Source organism: Prinia subflava, chromosome 3 (genome assembly GCF_021018805.1).
Source record: "Prinia subflava isolate CZ2003 ecotype Zambia chromosome 3, Cam_Psub_1.2, whole genome shotgun sequence".
In the NCBI taxonomy this organism is placed as follows: domain Eukaryota; kingdom Metazoa; phylum Chordata; class Aves; order Passeriformes; family Cisticolidae; genus Prinia; species Prinia subflava.
This window is the reverse complement of record NC_086249.1, coordinates 20762274-20788821: the sequence shown is the minus strand read 5'-3', so window position 1 is coordinate 20788821 and position 26548 is coordinate 20762274. Positions and strand designations below refer to the sequence as shown.

The window sequence follows — 26548 nt, the reverse complement described above, 5'->3', positions numbered from 1 at the left end:
TACAGGTACTCTGCCCTTGGACCCGTATCTCTCTGGCAGCCAAGCAGCCACCCAATCTTTCACTCACCCCCATTTTCCAGAAAGGATGTCAAAGAGATTAGTGAGTTGAAATAACAGAAGTTTTAAAAGCAGAAGGTGCACATGAAAGAGAAGCTAACAGAGGGACTGATTCACTGCTTCCCATTGGCAGGCAGATGTCAGCCACTCCCTGAGAAGTAAGGCCTCAGTAAAGGTAGTGGTTGCTTCAGAAGACAGATGCTGTTACCAGAAACGTTGTCCCTCCTCGTCCTTTCCCCCACCTGTTATTGCTAAGCATGGTGTCATATGGCAGGCACAGGATCTCCCTTTGGCCTGTTTGGGCCATCTGTCCTGGCTGTGACCCCTCACAGTCCCTTGGCCATCCCAAGCCTCCTGGCTTTTCTCTGGGAGGTGGGGGAGGTCGAAAGCCCTGACACTCTGCAAGCACTCTTCAGCAAGAGCCAAAACGCTGCTGAGTCATGAACACTGTTCTAGCCTCAAATGCAAAGCACAGCAGGCTGCTGTGAAGAAAGCTGACTTCAAAACCTCATGCCAGATGGACCCAGTACCAACATTAATGGAAAAAATTATTTACAGTTTTCAAATAACTGCTTTCCAGCATTGTTTTTCTTGTGGGGACTAGCCCACCTGAGTGCTTTGTTTTTTCTTCAGAGTACAAAAGAACAAAAGAACTTCTTTCTCCCTTATAAAAAAGCTCCATTAGCTTCCACACAGGTGTGAAAACTGGAAACCTGGGGAACTAACAAATTCCCATAGACCCAGCAACTGGCTAATTCTGAGCTGAAATTAATCAAACTTCAACAGCACTGCCAAGTGTTCAATGGCTAAGGTAGAAGTAATTAAGTCTTTTTAGATCTCTTTCTGTTTCTAGCTTCTCTATTTTTCCATTTAGTTAATTTTCAAAATACCTATGAAGCAAGGGAAAAGAGAAGTCAGTGTATTATTTTTGCCAGAATCTGGTGACAAAGTATGGAAAATTGGACTACTTCACCCAGACTGCCAATCCAGTTGGTGAATTCCAAGAAAAATGGGGGAAGTCCTCAAATGTTAATCTGGTTTGACAGACTTACTCGGGTTTAAGTCATTTTGTGCTTTTCAGTACTGTGACAAGTCTCAGTGTAAAACCCAAAGCCCCTTTCCTTGAAAACAAGACCACTAAATGCATTTCATGCAGACATTCAGAGAAGTGCAGTGAAATGTTACAGTCTGGAGATGGTGGGTTGATTTTTGTTGCAGTAGTCTTAGGGGAGGTTCTTGCAAGGAGTAGAATAGACTGGGATCTCCACCCCTTGCTGCAGTTATAAAGGCACTAACATCAAAGGAGGGTGCCAGGGAGGAGGTGAAGAGAAAACTCCTTTCCTCTGGAGCACTGGGTGAGGAATGCTGCAGAGCTGTTAAACTAGTAGGCAAGGAACTGTTTCATGGGAAGAGAACTTATCTCTTTCTTCTGTCTCCCAGTGAGAAAAATGTGGCTGAAGTTTCTTTTGGCTGGTCTTCTCTGGCACATAACAGCTGCAAAGGAACCCGAGCCGTAAGAACTACCCTATTACTACTATTAGTATTTCTGAAAAGGCTTTAAGGCTAATCAATGTTATCAATTTTTATCTAAAAATTAAATACTGCCAGGGCTCATCTTTTATATCTGGAGAGCCAAAGCAGGATGGGGATGGCAAGCTAATTGTTCTCATTTAATCTGATCAGACCTTCAACCTATTGCAGAACTTCCATGGAAGTTGACATGTGTCTAGAAAAGGCAACAGCAGTAGGGACAGCAGGGTGCTTTGCTAAAACCAGGTGGGCCTAGGGCTCAGATAAAGGGCAAAAGGGCAAGACCTGGGGGCAATACTGCTGTGGGCAGTAATGGACTGGGCTAATTTAGAGCTGCAGGACAGAGTGAGGGGCACTGGCAGTCTGTCCTATTTAATCTAAAGTAATTTGTGGGTACTGAAGAATAATGGTATTATGTGTTTACTGTATCCTGTTGAGGCTGTTTCTCCCTCACATATGAATGCGATCACCTTGATGTTTGGATTTTACAGGCAGTATGTCCTGATGGTGCCTGCTGTCCTCCAAAATGACTCTCCAGGTCAGGTTTGCCTGCAGTTCTTTAACCTCAACGAGACAGTATCCGTCAGAGTAATCCTAGAATACAGCTCTGTTAATACCACTATTTTAAAGAAAACCATGACTGCAAGCAATGGTCTGCAATGCTTCAAGTTCAAGGTAAGTTAATTTTAATTTATGTCCCCATGGAAAAGAAATGTAAATGGGGACAAGAAAATTAAAGCAGAGAGCACAGGAAAGGAACAAACACGGAAAGAAATAAGACTTGTTAAAGGGAAAAGGAAGCATAGGAGAGTAACATGGTAACAGACAAGGAGGCATGTTTTGTAGACATAAGTAATAAGAAAAAGCCCAAGGAAGGTGGTGAAGTTGGTAGAAGTGAGATTGTGCCTTGTTGTAGGAGTCCAAGCCACAGGCATTGCTGTTCTACAGGTTCTGGAGAAAATCTCTTCAAGACTAACAACCTCCCCATGTTTTCCTGTCTCTTCACAGATTCCTCCTGCCCACTCTGCACCACTGGCCTTCATTTCCTTCTCTGCCAAGGGCACCACCGTCAGCCTGGAGGAGCGGAGGTCAGTGATGATCTGGAACACAGACAGCATTGTCTTCGTGCAGACAGACAAACCCATCTACAAACCAGGACAGACTGGTGAGTGTCCATTCCATCGATAACGTGGGCCTTAGGAGGCAATTTCTTCAGACAGAATTTCCCTGTCTGGAGTTTTTCAGGCTGAGCTACATTCTAGGCAGTTTCTTCAGAGGTTCTGTTAAAACTATTACAGTTATTTGCTGTGGAGCTTAGGGAATCATCTTCAGGATGTCAGGAGACTGTCATCCCATGGTCTCTGTTATTTTCTTCATCCCTTCCTCTCAGGTGACAGAAGCTATCACTGCATCTGTTTCATTACTGATGACAGGCCAGGATAGTGAGAAGAGGTGATTAGATCAATACCTGGCGTAAAACAACACTTCCCTCTGTGGTGCTGGTCAGCATCACAATAGTCCAAAAAACAAGAGTGAAATGGGTTACTTTAAAATGAATTATAAGTTGTTAAAGACAAAATCATGCTATTTACCTTCTGACCTACAATGTGTTTGGAAATTAGATTTTCAGGTTGTATTCCTGCACTTATGCTATCCCCTTATCCATGCTTCTCACATGGCCATCAAGCAGAGCTCAATTTTTCTAGATCCATTCCTCAATTCATTTCTAGGCTTTGAGGTTTCTAGTACACACGACAAGAAACAACAGAAGAAGACTTCTTCCCAGAGATTAGTGACATAATGCTGCCATTAGACTAGATTGGTTTTACTTTAATTAGGCTGAGTTCTGTCTACATAGATACATAGTATGAAGAACAGCTTACCAGTTAGAATTTGATGCCAACAAGGTGTCCAGTATGGGTTGTTTGTTGGTCAAATGGCTTGGTTTTGAGCTGGAGCAAGCACCAGACAAAATCAAATTATGAAAAGGTAAGTTCTTATTTGTTCAGTCATTCCTTTCTGTGAGGCTAAACTTTAATGAAAGTAAACTTTTCATGACTAACATTAAAGGAAACCTTTATGAAAGAATACAAGAACTTGATGCCAGGGAAAAGACCCTTAATCAAAGTCTGTATAGGGTTCTTCTACTTTTAGATGCATTTTATTAGGTTCATCCTGTGCAGACAGGACTGTTGGAAGATCCTGTGAAACTGGAAGTACTACCGAATGCAAAATACCACGCTGAGCTAAATAAACTATGGTCAGTGCTAACACCCTGTTCCTTGCCTTTCCAGTGAGGTTTCGTGTTGTTTCCCTGGATCTCAATTTTAAACCTGTTCAGGAGAAGGTGAGTGACCAGTAATACTCCCCTGTATTTAAAATTACTGGGAGACAACTTCTTCTCGAATTCTGCATAAAGGATTGCTGTGAGATGTTGCAGAGACTAAATTCCAAAGAATTAACCTGATTTCCTAAGCACATGCTGTAATCCACTACTTAATCAGAGTCACAGGGAAGAAGGCAAGTGTGTAGCAGTTTGAATTCCTGACACAACACCTTCTGTTATTGCTGGGAAGGAGGCTCAAGCCCCCCTGCACTTTGTTGCCACAGATATTATCTTAGCTCTGACCAGAAAGCCCATGGTTCGGTCTCCTGCTCTTACAGTTAGGCAAATGTTGCTTGCAGGCATCAGTAAATCATCCACCTGGCACTTTGCCCATTTTAGAAATGGGGGAAATTAAAGAGAAAGCTGCTGCCACAATTATTTATCTCCTCAGAGGTCTTCTTTCTACTGCCAGCAGTCTCTCTTCATGCTCATAGTGCATAAGGAAATTAATGGAAGGGTCTTCACATGTGCTTGTAATGCAGGAGATAGCACAGTGATAGAAAAAGATGATTATGCTAATAAACAGCCTAAATCATGGTTTGTGTGCACCTCTATAACTCTGCTCACTCGTAAGCTCTGAGATTGCACTAAAACCAGTATGATCAGAAACTGTCCCACCATTCTCATTTCATCTCTCTGCTTTATGGAAGCTTCTTATGCAAGTAAAATTGCTGTTAAACTGATTAAAACAAGAGAGGAGGACCTCTGATTAATGGTCATAGACTTCTATGATTAATGGTTATAGACTTCTCACAGTCCTGAGGAAAAAGAATTTGTGTTTGTTCAAGCACCTAATGTCTTCTTCCATTCTGTTTTTTCCTCTTTCAGTACCCATTGATTGCAATTCAGGTAAGAAATTTTTGTCTTTGTACTGCATTACTCCAGGCACATGTCCTTACATGGGTTTGAACGTGTCCATACACAGAGAAATCTTGCTGCTGAGTACACCAGCAGAAATTAACAGAAACTCCACAGAAAACAAGGATACTCTTTGAGCTTGACATGGAAACACATTTATAATCATTCCAGCAGTCAATATTTGTAGTGTTCTTATGTCTGCCTTTGATTCCCCTCTCCTTCCCCCAGTTTGCTCAACTTATTTTGGGGTATATCTTTTTGTAACTCTGGTGCTGCTAAAAACTGCGAACAAATAGAGGTTGTGAATGCTACTACTAACTATGTCAGTACTTTCATGGCATTTTCTGGTGATTTTTAAAACAATTGCAGTTCATGTCTAGACAGCATACTTATAAGTTTTCATGTTACATTGTGAAGTCAGGGGACTTTATTTTCCTTGCAGTGAGAGCATACATCTTTTGAGCCCTCCACGTGTTTTCCTTCCAGTGGTTGCTGTAAAGAGTCTAGGAAATGGTGCGAATGAGTTTTCTTTAGCCTAGCTAGCATAACATATACTGAGAGGAAAATGCCACCCCAGAGAATGCAGAAGAAAGGTTTCCTTCCTTCTTCTGGCAGCCAGAAAAAAAAGCTGGGGTTGCTAAAGGCCAAGATTTGTGTGGGATAAACTTGGCTGAAGGGAGAGCACAAAGAAGATTTTCTCTCTCTCCCCTCTTGACACAAATCTAGAACAACATATACTAAAGAGCAGGAAAGAGCAGTATTATGCAACTTTCCCTGACAATTGAGACTAATAAGTAGGCTGGCAGAGCATGCCTAAATTGGGAACAGTAGATGAGACTCTAACAACATTAATAACGACATGAATAATCAGACTACAAAGGTGCAATTTAAGTCAATGCAAATGCATTAAGCAGCTTCTCCAGTGTGTTAAAGCAACCTGCTCTGTTTTCTTCTTTGTTTTGTGTGCTAGTAGGAAAAGATTTCCAAGACAAAAAAAATGTGAGTCTGCATTCTTTTTTTCTTCAGGATCCAAGGGGCAACAGGATCCTGCAGTGGCAAAACGTGAAGTCGGAGATGAACATTATTCAGCTAGAATTCCCGCTCACTGAAGAGCCTATCCTGGGGAACTACAAAATTATTGTAGCAAAGAAGTCAGGAGATAAAACAAATCACTCATTCCTTGTGGAGGAATACGGTAAATGCCACCCATTTTTTTTATTCAGCATAGGAAACATTATTAGAGGTGACCCCTCTATATCAAGCTACCTTATTGACTGCTACAACTTTGAACAGCTTCCTGGCAAATGCAGCTTCAATTAGTTGTCAATGAGAACTGGGGAGATTAAAAAAGAAAGAGAAAAGTAAAAGAAAAAAGAGAAAAATTTACTATTTTTCATACACTCAGCCAGCAAAATAACCTGCATAAGAAATCAGCAAGTTGATTGCAAATTTCAGTGAGACAAACTAAATTTTTCCCAGCTATGTCCCATCTATGAACTTTCTTCACCAAAACACTGCAAGGCATCTAGACATCACAGAATTCACTTCAGAACTCCTGTCTTCTCTTCAAAGTGTTGCAGAAATACTTTAGTAAGCCTTTTCAGATCAGACCAGTTCTTAACCATATTGCCACCGCAGTTCTGAGATCCCATTCCCTCTAGGACTAACAATGAGATATATCCTCATTTTTGCTTTCATCTTAGGAGGGTCTGCAAATTTACATTATGCCAGTGTTGGGTTTTTTTCCTTTTTGTTCTTTATCGTAGTGTTGCCAAAGTTTGATGTCACAGTCACTGCACCAGAAAGCCTTACAGTCCTGGATTCGGAATTCACAGTGAAAGTCTGTGGGTTGTAAGTACCACGGGCAGCTTTGTTAGGGAATACACTGAAATGGAAGAACTCCTCAAGGACTGGGGAAAGAGCCAGGGCTTAGAGAAGAAGCCAAAATATGTAGGGCCCCAGAAGAGGTTGGTGAGGGTTGACTTGGTCATTGGAGCTTTCATTTATTTGAGTGTTTTTTTTAATTGTATAAGTATTCAGTTCCATACGGTGTTCTACAAGGTGGATAAACCTTTTGAGAGTAATAAATCTTTTGGTAAAGTAGGATGTATCCATTTCCAACAACCCACTTCCAAGGGAGACCTTCATAAAGCAGAGCACCATTAATTTCTAGTGAGGAGGTTATTGTTTCAGCTAACTCCCCCTCCAAGCTTGGTCATTCAGAAGGACCTTGCTTATACTAATACCAAGATCTTGTAATTTAAAATCCAGACTTGAAATCCTGATCTCCTAGCAGATATGAGGAGTTTTGCTTTGATTTCAGTGAACCTGGAACTGCAGTTTAAGCTGGAGATTGGAGACAAGTCTTAATTTGATCAGTAGCCAGCTCTGTTTATTATGTCTATAAGGCTATTTGTTTTTATATTCAAGTTGTAGCTTTGTTTCATAGGTTTAAGTGTGAAAAAACCCTAATTTTGATTCCTGAATGGTATTTTCTATTTTGTTAAAGAAGGAGATTTAGGAAAAACCTGTGAAATTATTCCATGCTCTGGCTTCCCAGCTCACTTCTTGTTCTGGATCTATACCTGCACCAATAGCTTAAGATTATTTTTCAAGCATTTGTTCGTAGACCTCCTCAGATGTTATTTCCTCTTCCCCTAGGTACACCTATGGCCAGCCTGTTGAAGGGAAAGTCCAGCTCAGTGTGTGCAGGGATTTTGATTCATACGGGAGGTGCAAGAAAAGCCCAGTTTGTCAATTGTTTACCAAAAATGTATGATACATAATTATTATTCATTCTTCTTCATGCTTGTCCTCTCTTCTGTGTTCTTGTTTCTCTCCCTTTGCCCATCACACTTTGCTTTCTCTCTTTGATGCTTCTCTGCCCTACTCATCTCTTTGCTTGTATGACTAGCTAGGAGGTCAGGGTACCTCTTTTCTCTTCCTGGTTTCCTGCAGGTCTGAAGGATTGACATGTTTCTTCTTCATGACTCAGTTTCCCATAAACATGTATAAATCACATTAAAAGTACTGGGAAAAGACTCCACTCACTAAAGAAGGGTCCTGTGTGTTGTCAACACTCTTTGCAAGCTGTGGTCCTTGACAACAGGATTTGTTTTCTTCCCTGTCCAGCTGGAGACAGATGGTTGCCTCTCCCAGGTCTTCAGCTCCGACATCTTTGAGTTACACCGCACTGGTTACGTGAGGAACCTTGACGTCAAAGCCACTGTGACAGAGAAAGGAACAGGTGATCCCTTCCAGACAGACAGAAAGAGCAAAAGTGGTGTGGTCAAGAGGGAGAGTAGGAGATAGCCTCTGTTTGCGGAGTACAAGAATGTCTCCCTGGGGAGGGTCGTTTGTACAAGCACAGTGATCCTCTCCAGGCAAAGTCTGATGATGCTCTGGGCAGGACTAAGGGTATCTTCTCATGACTCTGGGCATGTCTTCCAGGCCTGCAGTTTACAGCTGCTCAGGTTATATCCATAACTCGGGTGATGAGCACCATACAGTTTGAGAATGCGGATCTCCACTACAGAAGAGGAATTCCTTACTTTGGACGGGTAAGCAAGAGCTTGGAGGGCTTCTATTGAAGACGATTGACAGGAAATCACATAACAACAATGATAGCAACACCTAGGAGACTGTTTGGAGTGGGGATGTTCTCCCCAGTCTTCTTTAGTTACATGCAATGCCCTACTGGTAATTCTGAATACTAAAGACTATTAGTTTATTCTGAGTTTGATCCTGCCAGAAATACTTCAAATCAGAACAATTCATTCGCTAGCATTTCTCTAACTTGCATTTTAAGCCTGCTATAAATCACTGCCTCTCCCTTCAGAAGTGATCATCACATGCCAGCCAGACATGAATAAAAACACTGGTGGATGAGGGAAGAAAGCGGGAAAGGAAATTAAGACATACACAAAAAAAATCAAGGAAATAACAACAGTTTCTGTCTCAGAAAGGTTTTTCATTATTTTGTTTCATGACAATACCCACATAACTCTGTCAGTGGTTTAAAGGGTAGGGATAAATCTCTCTCGTTCAGTTCTGCTTTTGTTAATGAGGGAAGGATAAGGGAGACCTGAAAGGAGACAAGTTTCACCGAAAGGAGACAAGATTGTCTTTCAAGGGTGGTTTTTATTCCCCTCAGTAAAGGGAAAATATAACTTTCTTATTTAGTTCCCATTCCCACTCTGTTCTTTTTCTTTAAAAAAATAAAAATGAATGCTCATTTCCAGCAACACAGCATTTACTTAATGGGATCTGTAATTTTGCTGTTTGTTTGCTTGTTTGTCTGTCTGTCTAACACCTAAACAGCAGAGACAGTGTAGACACAATTAGAAAAATGTTGAAAACAAAGATGTGGAGAAAAGGTTTTCAGACACTGAAAACAGCAGCAGCAGATTCTCAAGACTAAGGAAGGAAAAAAGGGAGGGAGAAAAGAAAATATGTTTTTAAACTGTAACTATATAGTCAGAAGGGACTGATGAGGAAAGAGATGAGACATGAAAGTTCTTGCTCCACAAAAGGACATTATCAGTGCTGTGACAGATGCTGAGGAAGGTCCAGCTCCAAACCTCATAAGATAGCTCAGATAGTTGCCAGAAAGTGAAGAGAGACGTTTGAGTTGTCAAGTATTGCTTTGAAGGAAGATGAAAAAGTAATTCTTGTGTTTGGAGAGCAAAGGAGTGCAAAATATCAGTACCTACATACAAAAAGACAATACACTCAACATGTTTCTCACTCCCTTTCACAGATCAAGCTGGTAAACAAAAACAACTCTCCAATTACCAATGAGGTTATTCAGCTATTTGTCAATAACAAGAATACAGACAACTTCACCACGGATCATAATGGTGTTGCTGAGTTTATCATTGACACATTTGAAATGTTTGATCCCGAGATCAGTCTGAAAGTGAGTACAAACCAAGGCTGAACAGAGACAAAGAGAGAGATGGCTGCTTTCAAACTGAACCCAAAAAGAGATGGGATGAGGTTTTAATTCTGGTCATAAAAATATGCTTTCTTCATCTTTCTCCATGGTCTAGAGCTCTCAAAAACTACCATAAGAGGAGTGAGGAAAACATCTGAGTTGTTGCAATGCAATGGCTTGATGCAAGGCTGCTCTTTCTTTACCAGTTTGCCTTTAGATGCAATTCTTACAAATATGCATTACGTGAACTAACCATTCTGATGTGAGAATGTGATGACAACTTCCCCAGTGATACATGTTTGTTTTCCTTTTCTTCTCCACTCCCTTTCCTGTCCAGGCAGTTTATAAAACCAGTGACCACTGCCACTATGAAGGCTGGATAGAGCCTCACTACCCAGAAGCGTCTCTCTCCGTCCAGCGCTTCTACTCTTGGACTAGCAGTTTTGTGAGGATTGAGCCCTTGTGGAAAGAGCTGAAATGTGGGCAGAAGAGGATGATCACTGTGCACTATGTCTTAAACACAGAAGGATACGAGAGAATCAACACCATGAACTTCTACTACGTGGTAAGTACGATGTTGTGGGTTGGTTTGCTGAAAGGGCTTTACTGGACAGCTATTTGTCAATCCCTCCACAGGAATTACAGCAAAGAGTGCTCTTCATGGTATTTATTCTCTGTCCACCTTTTCCCTTCCTTTTGGTTCTACTTTGTGACCAGCAACAGAGTCCCCAGCAGCAGCAGTGGGAGCATTCAGCATGCCCTAAGGCTTATGTTTAAGCATTTATGATCTCATTGTAGATTGTCCTGTCAATGCACAATGAACCTGATTGCTGCTTTCTCTCTCCGACTTCTGCCAACCAATATGTCTTAATCTTCTCTGCACAGGGCATGGCAAAAGGCAAGATTGTCCTCACAGGGGAAGTTAAAGTTAATATCCAAGCTGGTAAGTTAAGTTGCCAATCCATATTTTTGCATTAAAACAAACAAACACACAGATGGTTAAATACAACAGCTATAGGGAGGGCCAGATCTCTCTCCACCCATGTCTGTGTGCATGATAGTAGCACTACCACTAAGACAACTCTAAAGTCAGGTTTAGTCCAGCAATTACTTAATTTGATATTGGTCAAGTAGTGTTCTCTACAGATCTTCCCAAAGGATGACATAGGGAATGCAGAGTGTTTGCTTTAGGGTCCTATCTGAATAGGGCCACGTGTTCAAATCTACAATAAATCTGTGACCTCCTGGATTAAACCCAGGCCTGTCACCTGGAAAATTGTTCAGTTTGTCATCTAAGTCCAGATAGCTCCACTGACTGGTACAGTGGCACCTCTTGAGTTTGGCTACTGCTACAGTAGATCTTTGCTATTCCTTCCTTATTGGTGCCTTTATTTCTCCTAACAGGCCAAAATGGCACTTTCACCATTCCACTTGTGGTCAGTGAGAAAATGGCTCCAGCCCTTCGGCTGCTGGTGTACACCTTACACCCTGACAAGGAGCTGGTGGCAGACAGTGTCCAATTGCCAGTTGAGAAGTGCTTCAAAAACAAGGTGAGAGGCACTAAGATATAGCAAGCCTTACCTGCTGTCAGATAAAACCAAATTCTTTGTGTATACATCCACAAGAGATTTCCAGTTTTGTTTCTTGTTTCCTTCCACTTCTCTCTACATTACTCCTTTCATTTTTCCTTTTTCTCTTTGGCCTTTTATCTTTCCTCTACCACTACCTCCTGGCCTTATAGTCAAAAGACATATCTTCTTTTAACATTAAAAACTTTTCAGGAGACCCATATAAATCCCAAATTATTTTTGCCTCTTTTAAACTCTACTGGTGTTCCATTCGGTTCTTAGACTTTCTGTTCCTCAACATAGTGAACACACTTTAGACTTATCCCACTTCATCATTCAATCTAATTTTTTACACTTTTCTGTTGAGAAATTCAGTTTAGGTTTACCAGAACTAAATACACACACATAGAAAAGAAAGCCAAAAGAGCACTCTAAAGTTCAAGTATTTCTTCCTCTTTTTTTTTTATGGTACATTTTTATTCATCATTATAAACTCACATTTCAGCAGTAAGACTGTTCTAATCTTTAGCTCCTAAAAACTAAAATGCATGAAATTATAGAACAAGACAAACCAAAATTACATTAAACAAAATGCTTCTAGTTATCCATTTCTAGTTACCCCTCCTATTTTTTCCTCTAATCTAAAACAAATGTGAAATAGATTTTGTTCTGAATAGATTCAAAATCTGTTTTATATGTCTGCTAACATGGGCCATGGACCTAGGAAAAATATTATTTGCTCATTTTCGGGATTATTGCACATAGTCAAGTCATAACAAGGTTTGATTTGGTTCAATAATGACAGCAAAAGAATCACACTTTGGTTTAAATCTCTTGAGGTAGACTTCATTTAAGCTATCACAGGATTCTAAGTGTGCTTATTCCCTAAGTCCCTGTTATAACAGAGGCCTGGTCAACAGCTTCAGTGGCGACCAGACATCCTTGTCCAGGCAGATCTTTTGTGCTTTAACAGAAAATCCTTCCACTCTCCTTGCCCTGCACTCACACACACAGAGCAGCCCAAGCAGCACGGGTTAGCCATGCCAACACCTGTTTGATGAATTTCAGGTCCACCTGGAATTCTCTGAAAAGCAGAGGCACCCAGCTTCCAGTGTCAGTTTGGTCATTGAAGCTGCTGCCAACTCCTTCTGTGCTGTGAGGGCAGTGGATCAGAGCGTGCTGCTCCTCAAGCCAGAGACAGAGCTGTCCACGGAAATGGTAAGCTGCCAAATGCCTTGTCAGCTTCCACTGCTTCTTCCTCCTCCATTACAATGTGTCTCCACTTGAGATCATTAGCCTGAGTTAGAGCTCTACAGCTTCTGGCATGTGCTGGTCATTACCCATCTTTAGTACGCAATAAACAAATTTTGTTTCCTGTGGATTGTAAGTCCTCTTTCATGTGGGATTTAGTTTAACCTGGTCTCTGGCAGCACAACCCTCCAGCATTTTGTGCCCCAGTTTTGTGCCATCAGTAAACTTGCTGAGGGTAGGCCCTTTCTGCAACATCCAGATCATAAAGGAAGATACTGAGCAAGATCAGACTTGGTACTGGAGTACCCTGTGGTACACTGGCCTCCAACTAGACTTTGTGCCACTGATCACTGCCCTCTAATCCCAGCCATTTCTCAGCCCAGGAAACACAGCATGGTTTCAAACAGGCTGTCATCTCAGTTTTGGCAGTTTGCAGTATTTGACAGTAAAGTAAGGTTGATGTTTACATACACACAGTTCCTGTTTCCTCACCCCTCACAGGTATACAGCCTGCATCCCCTACAAGACTTTCAAGGCTACATCTTCCATGGGTTCAATCTAGAAGAAGACTCCCAAGAGCCCTGTGTCTCATCTGACCACATCTTCCACAAAGGCTTGTATTACACACCTGTAATGTCTGGATTAGGCCCAGACGTGTATCAGTTCCTCAGGGTAAATGTCCTGTACGTTACTTAAATATGCTGAAGTGAGCTTCTGCTTATGTAGTGTTAGATTCTGCAAACAACCCTATTAGTAAAACTCATACATGACAAACTCTCCTCTTTGACCTCTATTCTCAATTGATTCTGGTGCCCACTGTGATTTTCCAGCACACACAAGTCTCCCAAAAGTCTCTACACACGTCTCTGGGCACCTCTGTGGTGGAAACACAGTAATGCAAAAGGGGGAAGAATGGAACAAACCTCAGCTACAGTGTGGTTACAGCTAACGCTAAAATCTGTTTTTTACAGGATATGGGAATTAAATTTTTTACCAACTCAAAGGTTCGGCAGCCAGTTGTATGCACTGGTGAGACTGTAAGGCGTCAACCATACGTGGTGAATGCGGGACACGTGGCTTCTGCACACCATGTCAAATCTTCAGGTAATACAAAGGACAGGAAAGAGATTTTACCTATCTCCTTCAAGGAAGAGGTATTCTTGTTATACAGACATGGACAGTACTCATTAACCACTTTGGGTTTGATATTAAATATTGGCCTGGCATAGAATGAGACAGTTTATGCTAATGCCCAATGCCCAAAAGAGTCTTTCAGGTCTACACCTCTGATTCATGTCCAGTTTCACACTGGGAATTGTTGGCAATTGGAACTAACTAAAAAACTAACGAAACTAACACTGTTGAAATTGATTCCCTTCTGACCAGAGCTAGCTGGAAAACTCTGTGGGAGTGAGAACAGTAATCAGAGCTAAGGGCCAAGTGACATGAGTTTTAGCCCTAGGTCTCATGCTCATGAGAGACAGAAACACTTCAGTGTTTTCTTTTTCCTTTGACACCAGATACCTAACTAAGGGTTATATAAGTAACATTTAATAATATTTGTGTGGCATTATGTATAGTCTCAGTAAGAAGGGAAATAGTAAAACACTTACTGTCGTTCATGCTGGCCCATGCAGATCCAACCCTGTCCTTTCTGGGCATCTCCATTATATGAGACAGGTTTTACCAAATTCTCATTCTCTCTTACCAGCTGAAGCTAGTAGGGAGGAACGAGAGAGGAGACTCATCCTTGAGACTATTCGGGAATTCTTTCCTGAAGCTTGGATTTGGGATATTGTTCCAATTAAGTGAGTACTGCTTCTTTCATATCTTTGCCTTGCTTTAGGAATTACTAACTGTGTTCTCTGATGTCTGCAAGGTGGCAATGCCTCGCCAACTCTTCTTCCTTTTTGGCCCAGAAGACCTAGTTTTTAAATTATGAGCTGCCCATATGGCCCTCTCTTCTCCATGATCAAATTACCAAAGATGTCCCTAAAGACACCTGTTCCCACAGTGTGTGCACCATGAGTCATATTCTCTTCCTCAGAAGAAGGACACCTCTATTTAAAATACAGCTTTGCAGAGCAAGAACTCTGAGTTGTCTTTCCAAACTCAAGTATATGACGGGCAGAAGAACTTTCAAATGGAGTTTTCTCAAATTATAAATTCCAGGGATTTACATGGGATTTCTGCAGATAGAATAAGGGTAGTTCTGGTTTTCAAAACTTTTTGTCTCTACTGAGAAGCCAAATTTTTTCCCTTTCTAAAACTTTCATCCTTTCATCCCATCAGCTCTACGGGAAAAGCCAGCATCTCATACACCATCCCTGACACCATCACCAAATGGAAAGCCAGTGCTTTCTGTGTGGAAGAGCTGGCTGGATTTGGCATGTCTGTGCCTGCCACCCTGACAGCCTTGCAGCCTTTCTTTGTTGACTTGACCTTGCCATACTCTATCATACGAGGAGAAGATTTTCTGCTTAGGGCCACTGTCTTCAACTACCTTGACCGGTGCACTAAGGTGTGTTCTGCCACATTCTTAGACCTTACCCCATCTCCACAGAAGCTGCATCAAAATGATTTGTGCAGGTGGCTGGATCTGCTGTTGACTGAGGTACTGCTCATTCTAGCTGACAACAGATTATCCTGACTGGATTTGTCCTCTGAAACCAGTACAGAGCAAAGGAAGATATTGTCAACTGTGTCTAGGGCAGGTCTGTAAAGCAGCTGTCTCAAGATCCATAGAGAAAATAAACAAGTGCTTTGCAGAGTATCATTCACCATCCACAGTTATGCAAGCCACCAATGGCTTCACTGAGGCCTTTTCCTGAAGAATCAGGTGTGCATAGGATGCTTAACATCCTGTGTTAGCAGTGAGACAGTTGAGAGAAGCAAGAGGGAAAACTGTTCAGGTTACATCTGATGGATGATTAATCAAACATCATCATCTGAGGCCTTAAATCTGCTCTGCACTTAACTCTAGAAGTGAGCAGACAGTGTCTCATCCCCTCTGACAATAAAGCACCATTTGCAATATGGTACAAAATCTTCCTCCCATTACACTACTCTTTCTGTTCTCAGATTAATGTTTCACTGTTGGATTCCCATGATTATCAAGCCAAATTCCTCTCCCCAGAGGATGACAGATGTGTATGTGCCAAGCAGAGAAAGACCTATGTCTGGAATATTTTCCCCAAAGTAATTGGTAAGTACTTTGAATCTACTTGATTTTTTGTTCCAAGATTGATACTAATTTATCTCTCACCTGAAAAAAACTTAATCCTTTTCCAGCCTGGAGAGCTTTGTGCACCACTGTTCTTTCCAGATGTCTGGGTTAAAGAGCTTCTCCACAGCTTCAGTGTGTTTATCATTGCCATTTTTAGAGCCCAGTTGTCTTCCCATATGTCTCACCTACAGTGACTGACCATTCATTATGTTGAACTACTTCATTTTATTCAGCAGATGAAATTTCTTACTTTGTCAATCATCCTGCATGGTAGACATACATTTTTTCCTTTTTTTGCTGCTATTTAAGGTAATGTAGTGTTCAGCATTACTGCAGAGACCAAGGATCGTGAAGCTTGTGGAGACAAAGCTCCCAGGAACATCAGTATTGACTACAGGGACACCCAGATCAGAACACTGCTGGTTGAGGTACTGCTGACAGCTCTTACTGTTTGTTCTGTGCTCCTTTTCATGAGGAAACTAACACACAGCAGAGGTACCAAAAGCAAGTAAAAGTTTTTCAGGTTCTCTAAAGAACTCCTGGTATGGCTCCACCTTCGTTTGGCTGTTCAGTCTGACCAAGTCCACTCCCATCTGATGTTCTCTCCCATGAGGATCAGTGGGTGTTGGCAAGTGCGTGTCTCCCTCATGCAGAGGAGAAACTGGAAATGAGGGACTCCATCTGATGTGATCTCCCTTTTAGGAGCAACCACATCATGCATGAACTTTTAAACTGTTGCTTCAATCCACCTGTTTTATGATGTAGGAGGTTGGGGAAGGGGGTGGCTTTTTTTTCACCGAGTTTCTTCTGCATGCTTTTGTCTCATCCACTGCATGTGTCTCTTCTTTCTATCTCCATGAAGCCTGAAGGAATCAGAAGGGAAAAGACTCAAAACTCCTTAATTTGTACAGAAGGTAAGGGTCTTATATACCGCTGTCTTCAGAAAAACTGAAAGGAAGGTTGGAGGCTGCACTCTTTCCTGCAGTGTTTGTTGATGTTTTCCCTTCCCTTTTTCCCAGAGTTGTCCATATGACAGCTAGTATGAGTGTAATAGTTCCGTTCCCTGCTACCAAATTCCTGTGTGGTCTGGTGCATATCACTGAGGCAGCATCTGTGCCTTGGTCAGATGTGCTCAGATGCTGCAGGAAGGCTGCTATGAAGCTCTCACAGGGACACAATCTTTCTGTGCAAATTATGTCCTGTGTTTCATTCACTCATGTTGACTGCTGTCCTCTATTCCATGGATACCTGTAGCTTACAGCTTCTCACCTCTAGTGGGACTGGGAGAGGGAATTGTAATGTTGCTTTCCACACCATCTCAGTGCTGACAGCAAACAGCTCCTAAGGTTTCCTGACTGGCCTAAAAGAGGCAAAAAATCTGTTTGGACCCTCACCAACCAGCTCTACCAACTGTGTCACTGAAGGAATCCCCAAGGGTCACAGATACTACAACCTGTGAGCACCAACCTTACCCTGTTTTACTGTTTTCTACTGAGCAATGGCAGAGACTACACCACTTGATCTACTTTTCACAATTTTGATTTTGCTGTGTCCCCTTCTCTCTTCATGTTCTTGGTGAATGCTGTGAGTTTCGCTTTATTGCTGTCTCTTGTGAGAAATTTTGTACTGTGCAATTTGTACCAGGAGCATTTCACTGTTATAATTAGTATTCCTGTATAAATGACAAATGTTTTTCTCCACAGATGATGTAGTTATTCAAGATATAGCTCTAGAGCTACCTGCAAATGTTTTGGAAGGATCAGCCAGAGCCTCCTTTTCTGTTGTTGGTAAATATATAATTAATAAAACGTTAAAAAAAGGAAAATATAGAAAATGTAACATGAAAGCTCTTTCAGGATTCAAAATGTGAATTTCCACTCCTAGTGTGGGAAACTGTTGAGAAAAGAGACTGATTCTGATCTTGTCCAGCAGGGCTCTGCATCAACGAGATGAAGTTTAACTATCAGTTGCATCACTCTTCACTGTTCTGTTAAAATTTAGTGTATTTGAAACTCTTTCTCTGAAATAGCAGCACAGTTCTGACTTATGTCCTCAGCCAGATTCAGGCTAGTATGGCATTTTCCTACACAACCACCTACAAATCAGAGGTGCCAGTAGAATCTATTCAGTCTTTTCAGGACATGGATATGGTTACACAACTCACTAGCCATAAAATCCTTGTTTTGTAATTGTAATCTAAAAGTTGGTGACTTTTAGAAGCTCATTCCAGAAATCCCTTGCTGGGTGTCTGCTCCCTTTCCTAGAAATAACAGTTAAGAGGTGCTCTGTGATACATCTGCATTATCAAGGTCCCTTTGCAGCATTAGCTGTTAATTTTGCAATAAATATTTGCAATAAATAGCTCTGGCTATTCCCTTCCATCCTCTGGAAATAGAAGTTTCCTGTAAGTTCCTTTCATTTCCATCAAGAAGTATCTGCTTGAAGTGGCACTGAAATAAGGAGTGTTTCTGGTAAGGGCAATTCAGACTATGTAAGGAGAGGCGAGAAGGGATTCTTTGTTGGCTGCAATGCAGAACAGAACTTGGCCCTGAGAATTTCAAGTTTGTTTGGAAGGCTCTCAAACCCTGCTAGGCTTTTAGGACTCTGGCTGTGGAATGGAAAATACTGTTCATTTCAGAGGCCATGAGTTGTGCTACTACCCCCCTCTCATCTCCTCTTCCCCAGGTGACATCATGGGCACTGCCATGCAGAACCTGCACCAGCTCCTCCAGATGCCCTTTGGCTGTGGGGAACAGAACATGGCCCTGTTTGCACCCAACATCTACGTCCTGGACTATCTGAACAAGACAGGGCAGCTGAGTGAGGAGATCAAATCCAAGGCCACTGGATACTTAGTGAGCGGTGAGAGCTTTGTGGTTCCCTTGCAATGTGTGCTGAAATTCCTGCTGAGGGCCAGTGAGTGGAAGCAGCAGCAGCAGCGTGGCTACCCCGGCCAATGGCATCACAGTTGTAGCACAGCCCAGTGATCCAAGGATTTGCCCTGAACAAGACATATTTTTATTTTCCTTTAGCTTCTTATCTTGTGCCTTTTTGCTGACATTCAACTGCCATGTTTCATTAAGGTTTCGTCTCTCAGTCCCCTTCTCTTTTCCCACTCAGGCACAGCATGTATCCTGATCCTGCATGTTCAGTTGGAGCATAGAGCTGAGAGAGCTTGCTTATTCTCTTAGTGTTTCTGCAAGAGAAGACGTTCCATACTTCCATTTACAGGATCCCTTAGAGCTCCCTTCCTGCTTGCTAGATATACATTGCCTTTCCATTCTTTCCCACTGTGGTTTCAGACAAATATGTGAGCAAACAAAATAGGGTTTTGTTTTACATCCAAGAATAGTTCCTTTTCCATATTCTTGCAGGCTACCAGAAGCAGCTGTCATACAAACATCCTGATGGGTCCTACAGCATCTTTGGCCCCAGAGATAAAGAAGGCAACACCTGGTGAGTGACTGGGAGCAGATTGGCTCAGACATGAATTTGCATTCAATTACCATGGTGCAGGCAAGAGGCAGCTTTACTGGCTGGATCAGATGTACAGAGCTGTCTAGGACTGGGGGTCGGAAAGCACTAAAGGAAATGTCTCTCCATCCTCTGCCAGGTGGGGTGCATGAAAAGAAGTTGATCCCCAAAGACCCAGCTGACTTTCTGATTCATACTCCTGCTGTCTCCTGTGAAACCCCTTGCACTGTGGTGCTCTGTAGACAGGATCAGCCACAGAGTGTGCTGGGCATCCTTCCCGTGGCCCATCTAGCTACTGCTCCTTTAACTATTCTCTCTTGGAGGAGTACACAAAGAGAAAGCAAGCCAGCAACACGCTGGCTGTAACTATTCATGCTCTTCAACAGCATGAATGGGAGGACTGATTCCTTCTCTTTCTTCCAGTGCTCACCTCACAGCTTCATCTTTCCCTTGCAGGCTCACTGCCTTTGTGTACAGATCATTTGCACGAGCTGGTCGCTTAATCTATATTGATGACCGTGTCCAGTCTCAAACCCTGCTGTGGCTGTCAAGCAAACAGAAGCTAGACGGCTGTTTCCGGAGTGTTGGGACACTCTTCAACAATGCCTTGAAGGTAGCAGAGAACTACTACTTGGTCAAATTTATATTTTTTCATTAAGAATATGTTTTTCTATTACTGCCACAAAGGATATTTCGCTCCAAATGCCTGTCTTCTTCCAAGGGCTAATTCTCCACATCTTCTAATGACTATTTTCAGCTCAGCTTTCGTACACCTACTGTTCATGTTATGTGCACCTGAGATAGGGTTACAGGACTATAAGCTTGAAGGAGTGTTGTTTTTGGACCTAATAGCAAAGGGCTTCTCTTCCTGTGAACTAATCAAGAGCTATGCAAATGCTCTCCTTGTCTTTGGGCTACCTCCAGAACTACCCACACTCTCTGAGCTGGGGCATGGCAGTTCATTTTTAAAGGCTCTCATATATGGCATTTACTGATTATTCCTCTCTCCATGCTGTTTTCAGGGAGGAGTCGATGACGAGCTGTCGCTTTCTGCCTACATCACTGTTGCCATGCTGGAAGCTGGGCACTCCAGTTTGGTAAGGAGACTTACCTGATATTCAGATGGAACTGGTCCCCAGTTGTTGCCTGGAGTCCAGAATCTGCTAAATTGTCTAGGTAGTAAGGAGAGAGAAAGAGGGGGAGAGAGCTCCCATAGTGGGTGACCATGCTGTGTATCTGCACTGGTTGCAGTGATAGAGCAAATCCCCATCTCTATACCTCTTAAACCACCAGTCTTTGAGCAGAAACTGAACAAACCTCAGTGGGATTAGATCTTCTCTTTGCGAGACACAAAACATTTAGTGATATCCTTTAGTTTCCAATAAAAATACTTGACAGGCAGAAACCCACACATGACAGGTAGTAACCCATAGACTATGGCTTAGCCTCAAAGACAGCCCAGTCAAAAAAGTAAGTTGTTGCAGGTAAATCTATAAAGTCTAAAAAATGGAACTAAAAGATATGTTGGAAAAACAAATGTCCATCAGAGCAAAAGGTGATCTGTCCTTTTCAAAAAGTTGGCAGTACAAAGGTGACTAGAGAGGAGATGTTAGACTTCAATACATAAGTTAGATTCCACTTTTTCATATCCTTTCTGAGGACAGTCAAGCTGAACATTTTTTGTGGGTGTAAGCCTAGTATAACATCACAGAATTAAAGTTACACCAAAGTCAGTGAGGATAGAAACCATTAAGTTAGATTTGTTCAAGACAGCAAACTTAACCATAGAAATGCAGTGCAAATAATTATCATGGAGGTAAGCAGAAGGAATTATCTGTGAAATACTTAGATCAACCTCGTCAAGAACACCACTGAAAGCTACTTGATTTGTTTGATGTTTCCTGCAAAATCCCTCCTTGGCGAATTCTGCATTCTCTCCCCTGAAGTCATTATACAGGCTGAGGTCCCATTCTCATTGCTGTGATAGTGACAGGATGAGGAACAAGTTTAAAGAAAACAAATTTTTGAGCAGGTGAAGACTACTTTTCTGAATTAGACCCATATGCTTTTTTGTTTTTAAGTACCCTGTAATCCGAAATGCCTTCTTTTGTCTGGAGACTGCATCTGAGAAGAATATCAGTGAAGTTTACACTCAGGCACTCATGGCCTATGCTTTCTGCTTAGCTGGCAAGGCAGAAAAATGTGAATCATTCCTTGAAGAGTTACAGAAGTCAGCAAAGGAAGTTGGTGAGTTTCAGTCATTTGGGGAATCTGGGAAGTGGGAAGATGGAACAGATCTTACTGATGGTCTAATCTTGACAATACTGAGAGTGTGGGCACATGAACCAAACCACACAAATAATCTGTGGAGTTAATCTGCAGTGCATTCATTGATCTGCAGGGAGTCCTTTTGAGGAAGAGCCCTGGATGCAGTGAGACTCCAAGGCAGTACAGAGCAATGACACCTGTAATCAATACTAGTTCCTCTCTTTGTTTATTCAGATGGCTCACAGCACTGGGAGCAGGAAGAGAGGTCCCCATCAGACGAGTCTCCCTCCTTCCTTGACCATGCCCCTTCAGCTGATGTTGAGATCACCAGTTACGTGTTGTTGGCATTGCTCTACAAACCCAACAGGAACAAAGAGGATCTCACAAAGGCCTCAGGGATTGTGCAGTGGATCATCAGGCAGCAGAACCCCTACGGAGGTTTCTCATCTACCCAGGTGCCAGAACTACCCTCCACTCCACAGCTAGTCCTAGGACTCAGGTCACAGTTTCAGGATTCCAGCAGGGCTCTGACTACCTAGTCCTGTTTCTCTTTTCTATTTGCTGTCTCTGAGAGAAACCAAACCTTTATATTAGGATACCGAAATACATATTTTCCCTCTCTTCTTAACTATAGAAAGGTTAAAACCATTCAAGAGTAATTTGACTAGCAATAAATACAGATATTTGTGTCAGGGATGACCCTAGAAAATGCCAAGTCCCATCTGTTAAATGACCCATGAGTTCTGCGTAGATCCTCAGAAAACACAGGCTTCATCACTATGAAAAACTCTAGAAGTGAACTCTGCTGCTCAGATTTTATGTTCTGAGACCCCTGTACTAGGAGAGATATTCTCCTACCCTAAAGCATACATGAGAGAATGAAATGGTCCTTTTGTACAGGAATCCTGGAATTATACACAAATTCAGGAAGAAGCAACTGCGATTGGTATTGCAACAGTGACTTTGATCTCCTCTGCACTGGTCACACTGTGTAGCCAATTGTCTTTTATTATTTTCTTTTTCTTCAGGACACAGTCATTGCCCTTCAAGCACTCGCTGCTTATGGTGAGGCCACCTACAACTCTGCTTCACAAAACGGAGTCAAGATCACTTCCAAAAAGCCTTTTGAGAAGGTATTTATTGTCAACAATGAGAACAGGCTCCTGCTGCAACAGACTCCCCTTCCAGAGGTCCCTGGGAAGTACAGCCTGACAATGAATGGCAGTGGATGCGTACTTATGCAAGTAAATGTCTGCTTTCTTCTTCATTGGGTCTCATGGTTTGCATACAAGACAGCCACTGTTTTGATGATTTTCTGGCTGACTTTTCTTTATTTTTCCTAATTGCTTGATAACCCTAAACCATTGACACACTCTTTTCCCTATCCCACATTCTGACTCCTGGGGAGTTCTGGCATGGAAAAAGAGTCCTTTCTGATCAACATCTGGTTTCTTCTGGGAGGTGACTCTGGATACAAGCACCTTCATTGTTAAAGAGTCTTATGTGTTCATCATTGATGTAAGCAAGGATCTTCCACATAAAGCCAAGCACAACATTGCCAGAAAAATTCGCTATGTGTGACACTTGTTTTTTGGAATGCAAAGAAAACCTTTGGCATTCTTGAACAAAAGGGTTTTTTTCCTCTTCTAGACAGCACTGAGATACAACATTCACCTTCCAGAGGGGTCCTTTGGATTTGTACTTTCAGTGCAGACATCAAATGCTTCCTGCCCACAGGACAGACCAGCAAAATTTGATATTGTCCTCATTAGCAGGTAATGTGCCATCAGCAAAGCAGCTGGGCAGATGAAAAGACATGCAGAGAACGTTGCTGTGTGTTTTCACTTCGGCTCATGAAGCTAAGAACCACAAGCTGGTCAATATGCTGATGATACCAGCCTGTAAGACAGCCTCCCAAAAGACCTCTGACAGGCCCTCTGTTGTTTCAGTTACACGGGGAAACGCAGCAGCTCCAACATGGTCATTATTGATGTGAAGATGCTCTCTGGCTTTGTTCCTGTTAAGTCGTCCCTGGATAAGGTAAACTTAGAGGAGCAAGGCTAAATTACTCCCCACAGGGACAGAGGAGAAAACCAGAGGCATGGTTAAGAACCATTCAGCCACAGACCTTGTGAGGTGTTTGCATGGCTGCACTGTTCATTACGGGGTGGAGGGAATGCCCTGCAGGGATCTTTGAACACACAGACACTCCTATACATAAATCTAGGAAGGGTTTCAGCTCAAGCCCCAGCAGCTGGCAGCTGCAACTGGGAGCTGGCACTGCCCAGGTAAGGGAAGGGTGGGAAACATCTCAGACTAGCTCTGAAACACAGATCACACCAGTCAGGCAGAATTCCCCAAGTGAATTGCAGTGACTTGTGCATTTGGAAAGAGCTCATACCCCCAGCTAAGTCAAGTGGTTGATTTTTGTCCATCCTTTCCATCTATTCAGCAACATTTTGACTCTAAAAGTCAACTACAAGCCCTTGAAACTTGACTAGGAGAAGAATGAATACCGCAGACATGGAGCAGTAGGGTCTGAGGCAGCACTTGTTTTGTAATGTTTTACAAACATATTTATCTCCATTTTCTTGTTTCAAAGCTCATTGACAGTCATACAGTGATGCAAGTAGAAAACAAGAAAAATCACGTCCTCCTTTATCTGCAAAATGTAAGTTCTGGTCACTGTCTTTTTGATTTTCACAAAGGATGGAAAGAGCATGTAATAGATATAACCACAATATGGATATACCCTATATGGTGCATATATCCTGTTCTCTTCCTCAACAGTTTCCTACTGTAATCACTAAGCTGCTTACTTCCCAAACTGCATGTAACTTCCCAATTTTCCAAACAGCTTCAAACTGACACTTGTCCTACCAGCAACTAAAAATTCAAAAAGTTAATTTAAAAAAAAGCACATTGAAATTAATCAAAATTCTTTCTTCTTCCAGTTAAAAGCAGATAATCACCATAAAAGAGGCTCCCTTGTGTGTATGTCTTTTTGGTAGACTTCTTATAAATCTCGGTCTTTCCAACAAGACAGGAAACACTGTTTTCATTCTCCTCTGGAAAGATTTTCTTTGCTTCTCTTATACTAGATCATTGCAAAATTTTACTTGTAATCTAATCCCTGAGTCAGAATTTAATTTGTAAATGATTTGCACAGAGCACTGTAGAATTAACAGAAGCAAATGCCCCAGTGATGAACATTGTAAATTGATTCCCAGTTTCTTGGTGGCACATAATGTCCACGTCTGAAATGGGAGGATTGGAATACCAGACTTTACTGTCCTGACCATTGGGAGATCCTGGAAAACTAAACTCAGTCCCTTTGGACAATTTTCCACCTTTGGCAATAGAATATGTAATAATTACAGAATCAGGTGATACAAGCAGGACAGAAAATCTATTAACTTTTCAGTTCAGTTTCACTTTGGACTCTCCAAACATGTTTAGATAATATCTGTAGATGTGGCATCAGTGGGATTTGGAATATGCAACCTGTCAGTTACCACCCTTGTCTGTTCTAAATGGTCTTGTACAAATAAAAAGACTGATGTGATCTCTGACCTTCCATTCCAGATCTCACAGAAGAAAAGGAAAGAAATCACTTTCTCAGTTGAGCAGGACTTTGTAGTGACCCACCCCAAGCCAGCTCCTGTGCAGATCTATGATTACTATGAAACAGGTATGTCTTTGATTTTCACCAGCACTCCTCTGAACTCCATCAGTACCTGAATCTAGGGCCAGGGGAGTACATGGATCTAGGGCCAGGGGAGAGACTCATTTCACGTCACTGACCTTGGTCTCATGCCCAAGGTGACCAATAGGCATGACGAGAAAGTTATGAAAATACATGTACCAGAATAAAGGACATTTCAAGGATTTCCCATTTAAGCATGCATAGGTTATATCCACCTCCAGAGAAATGCACATGAAGAGTTCTCCAGGGTAACAAGAACATTTCTATTCTTCTCCAGAAGAGTATGCTGTTGCTCAATACTCATCACCTTGCAATCAAGCAGAGGTTGTTGCAGAAATGGACTAAGGATTCAAAAAGGTAAGTGAAAGCCAGAAAATAACCAAACAGGCAGATAAGAAAGTGAAGTATAAAGCAATAAAAGCAGAGTGAGTAGAGCAGTAACCATTCTTGAAGAAATGAACTCTCCATGAGGCTTCTCAGAGAGCAGGCAGAGACAGTGGCCAGATCCTGTCCCATGGCACCAGTGGAATCCAAGCGAGGACCACATTGCTGTGAAAGCCAAAGTGCAGAATAATGGAAAGGCTGGGAAATACCTTCAAAGTTTCTTCAAAAGCACAGATACATACCAAAGAACCATTTACCTATGTCCATCCTTGAAAGTCTTCCCTCTGGAGCCTATGCTTCCCAGGCTCAAGCAAGGTTTTCCACAGGGACCAACAGAAACTGTTTCTTGAACAGTTAATACATTATCAGAGGAGAACACAAGGTGACATGAAACATGGAGGCAGTGTAGTAACTAGTCAGAACTACAGAGGTATGATGCTGCCTGTCTGTAGAGGAGGTCAGGTCTGCATCCTGCTCAGCACAGCAATTCTGCTGGCTCCTATCTGATGAGCAGCTTCTGAGGAGTCCAGGCATAGCTTGCTGCAAGACCTTGGTACAGCTTTTTTCTGTTTCACACAGAAAGAACTGACTACCCTGTATTTTGAAAAAAAAAATACCCACGTTTTGTAACCTGCAGCTATTGGTTTGTTCTCATTGAGGTTATTTTCTTTTGGATTTTCACCTGCAGAAGCACCATAAATGCTGAACAAGTGGTCAAGCACCCTTTTTTCTTCTGTCATGAAGTCCGGGAAAGGGCCACTGCATCCTCAGGAATCACAGTGGGACTCTGTGGCGTTGATTGAGCTAGTATCTGATTCTCTGTTTCCTTTCACAGCACATCTCTCAGTTCTGTAACATAATCATGTATTCCTTTCCACCAATAAACACTTTTACACTGGGCATT

The 26548-nt window shown here is 42.1% G+C and overlaps 1 protein-coding gene across 3 annotated transcripts; it reads left to right on the top strand.

Moving 5' to 3' along the window:
• Positions 1 to 1327: 1327 nt before the first annotated feature.
• On the top strand, positions 1328 to 26544 carry LOC134549001 (ovostatin-like). 3 transcript variants are annotated; one of them, XM_063394321.1, is made up of 37 exons: positions 1328 to 1412; positions 1498 to 1570; positions 2079 to 2262; positions 2596 to 2752; positions 3882 to 3934; positions 4802 to 4822; positions 5858 to 6026; positions 6598 to 6682; positions 7493 to 7604; positions 7964 to 8078; positions 8282 to 8391; positions 9591 to 9749; positions 10105 to 10332; positions 10653 to 10710; positions 11172 to 11317; positions 12404 to 12553; positions 13088 to 13258; positions 13558 to 13690; positions 14298 to 14394; positions 14879 to 15107; positions 15668 to 15791; positions 16122 to 16240; positions 16675 to 16726; positions 17516 to 17599; positions 18498 to 18674; positions 19187 to 19268; positions 19743 to 19899; positions 20309 to 20383; positions 21368 to 21533; positions 21789 to 22009; positions 22583 to 22798; positions 23205 to 23329; positions 23504 to 23594; positions 24157 to 24225; positions 25140 to 25245; positions 25538 to 25617; positions 26333 to 26544. In XM_063394321.1, the coding sequence occupies exons 2-36, from the start codon at positions 1506 to 1508 to the stop codon at positions 25603 to 25605; spliced, it is 4374 nt and encodes a 1457-aa protein (XP_063250391.1). In that variant the 5' UTR covers positions 1328 to 1412; positions 1498 to 1505; the 3' UTR covers positions 25606 to 25617; positions 26333 to 26544. The 3 variants fall into 3 exon arrangements, with proteins under 3 accessions (XP_063250391.1, XP_063250389.1, XP_063250390.1); XM_063394319.1 differs by lacking the exon at positions 1328 to 1412 and having other exon boundaries at positions 1461 to 1570; XM_063394320.1 differs by lacking the exon at positions 1328 to 1412 and having other exon boundaries at positions 1461 to 1570; positions 26304 to 26544.
• Positions 26545 to 26548: the final 4 nt, after the last annotated feature.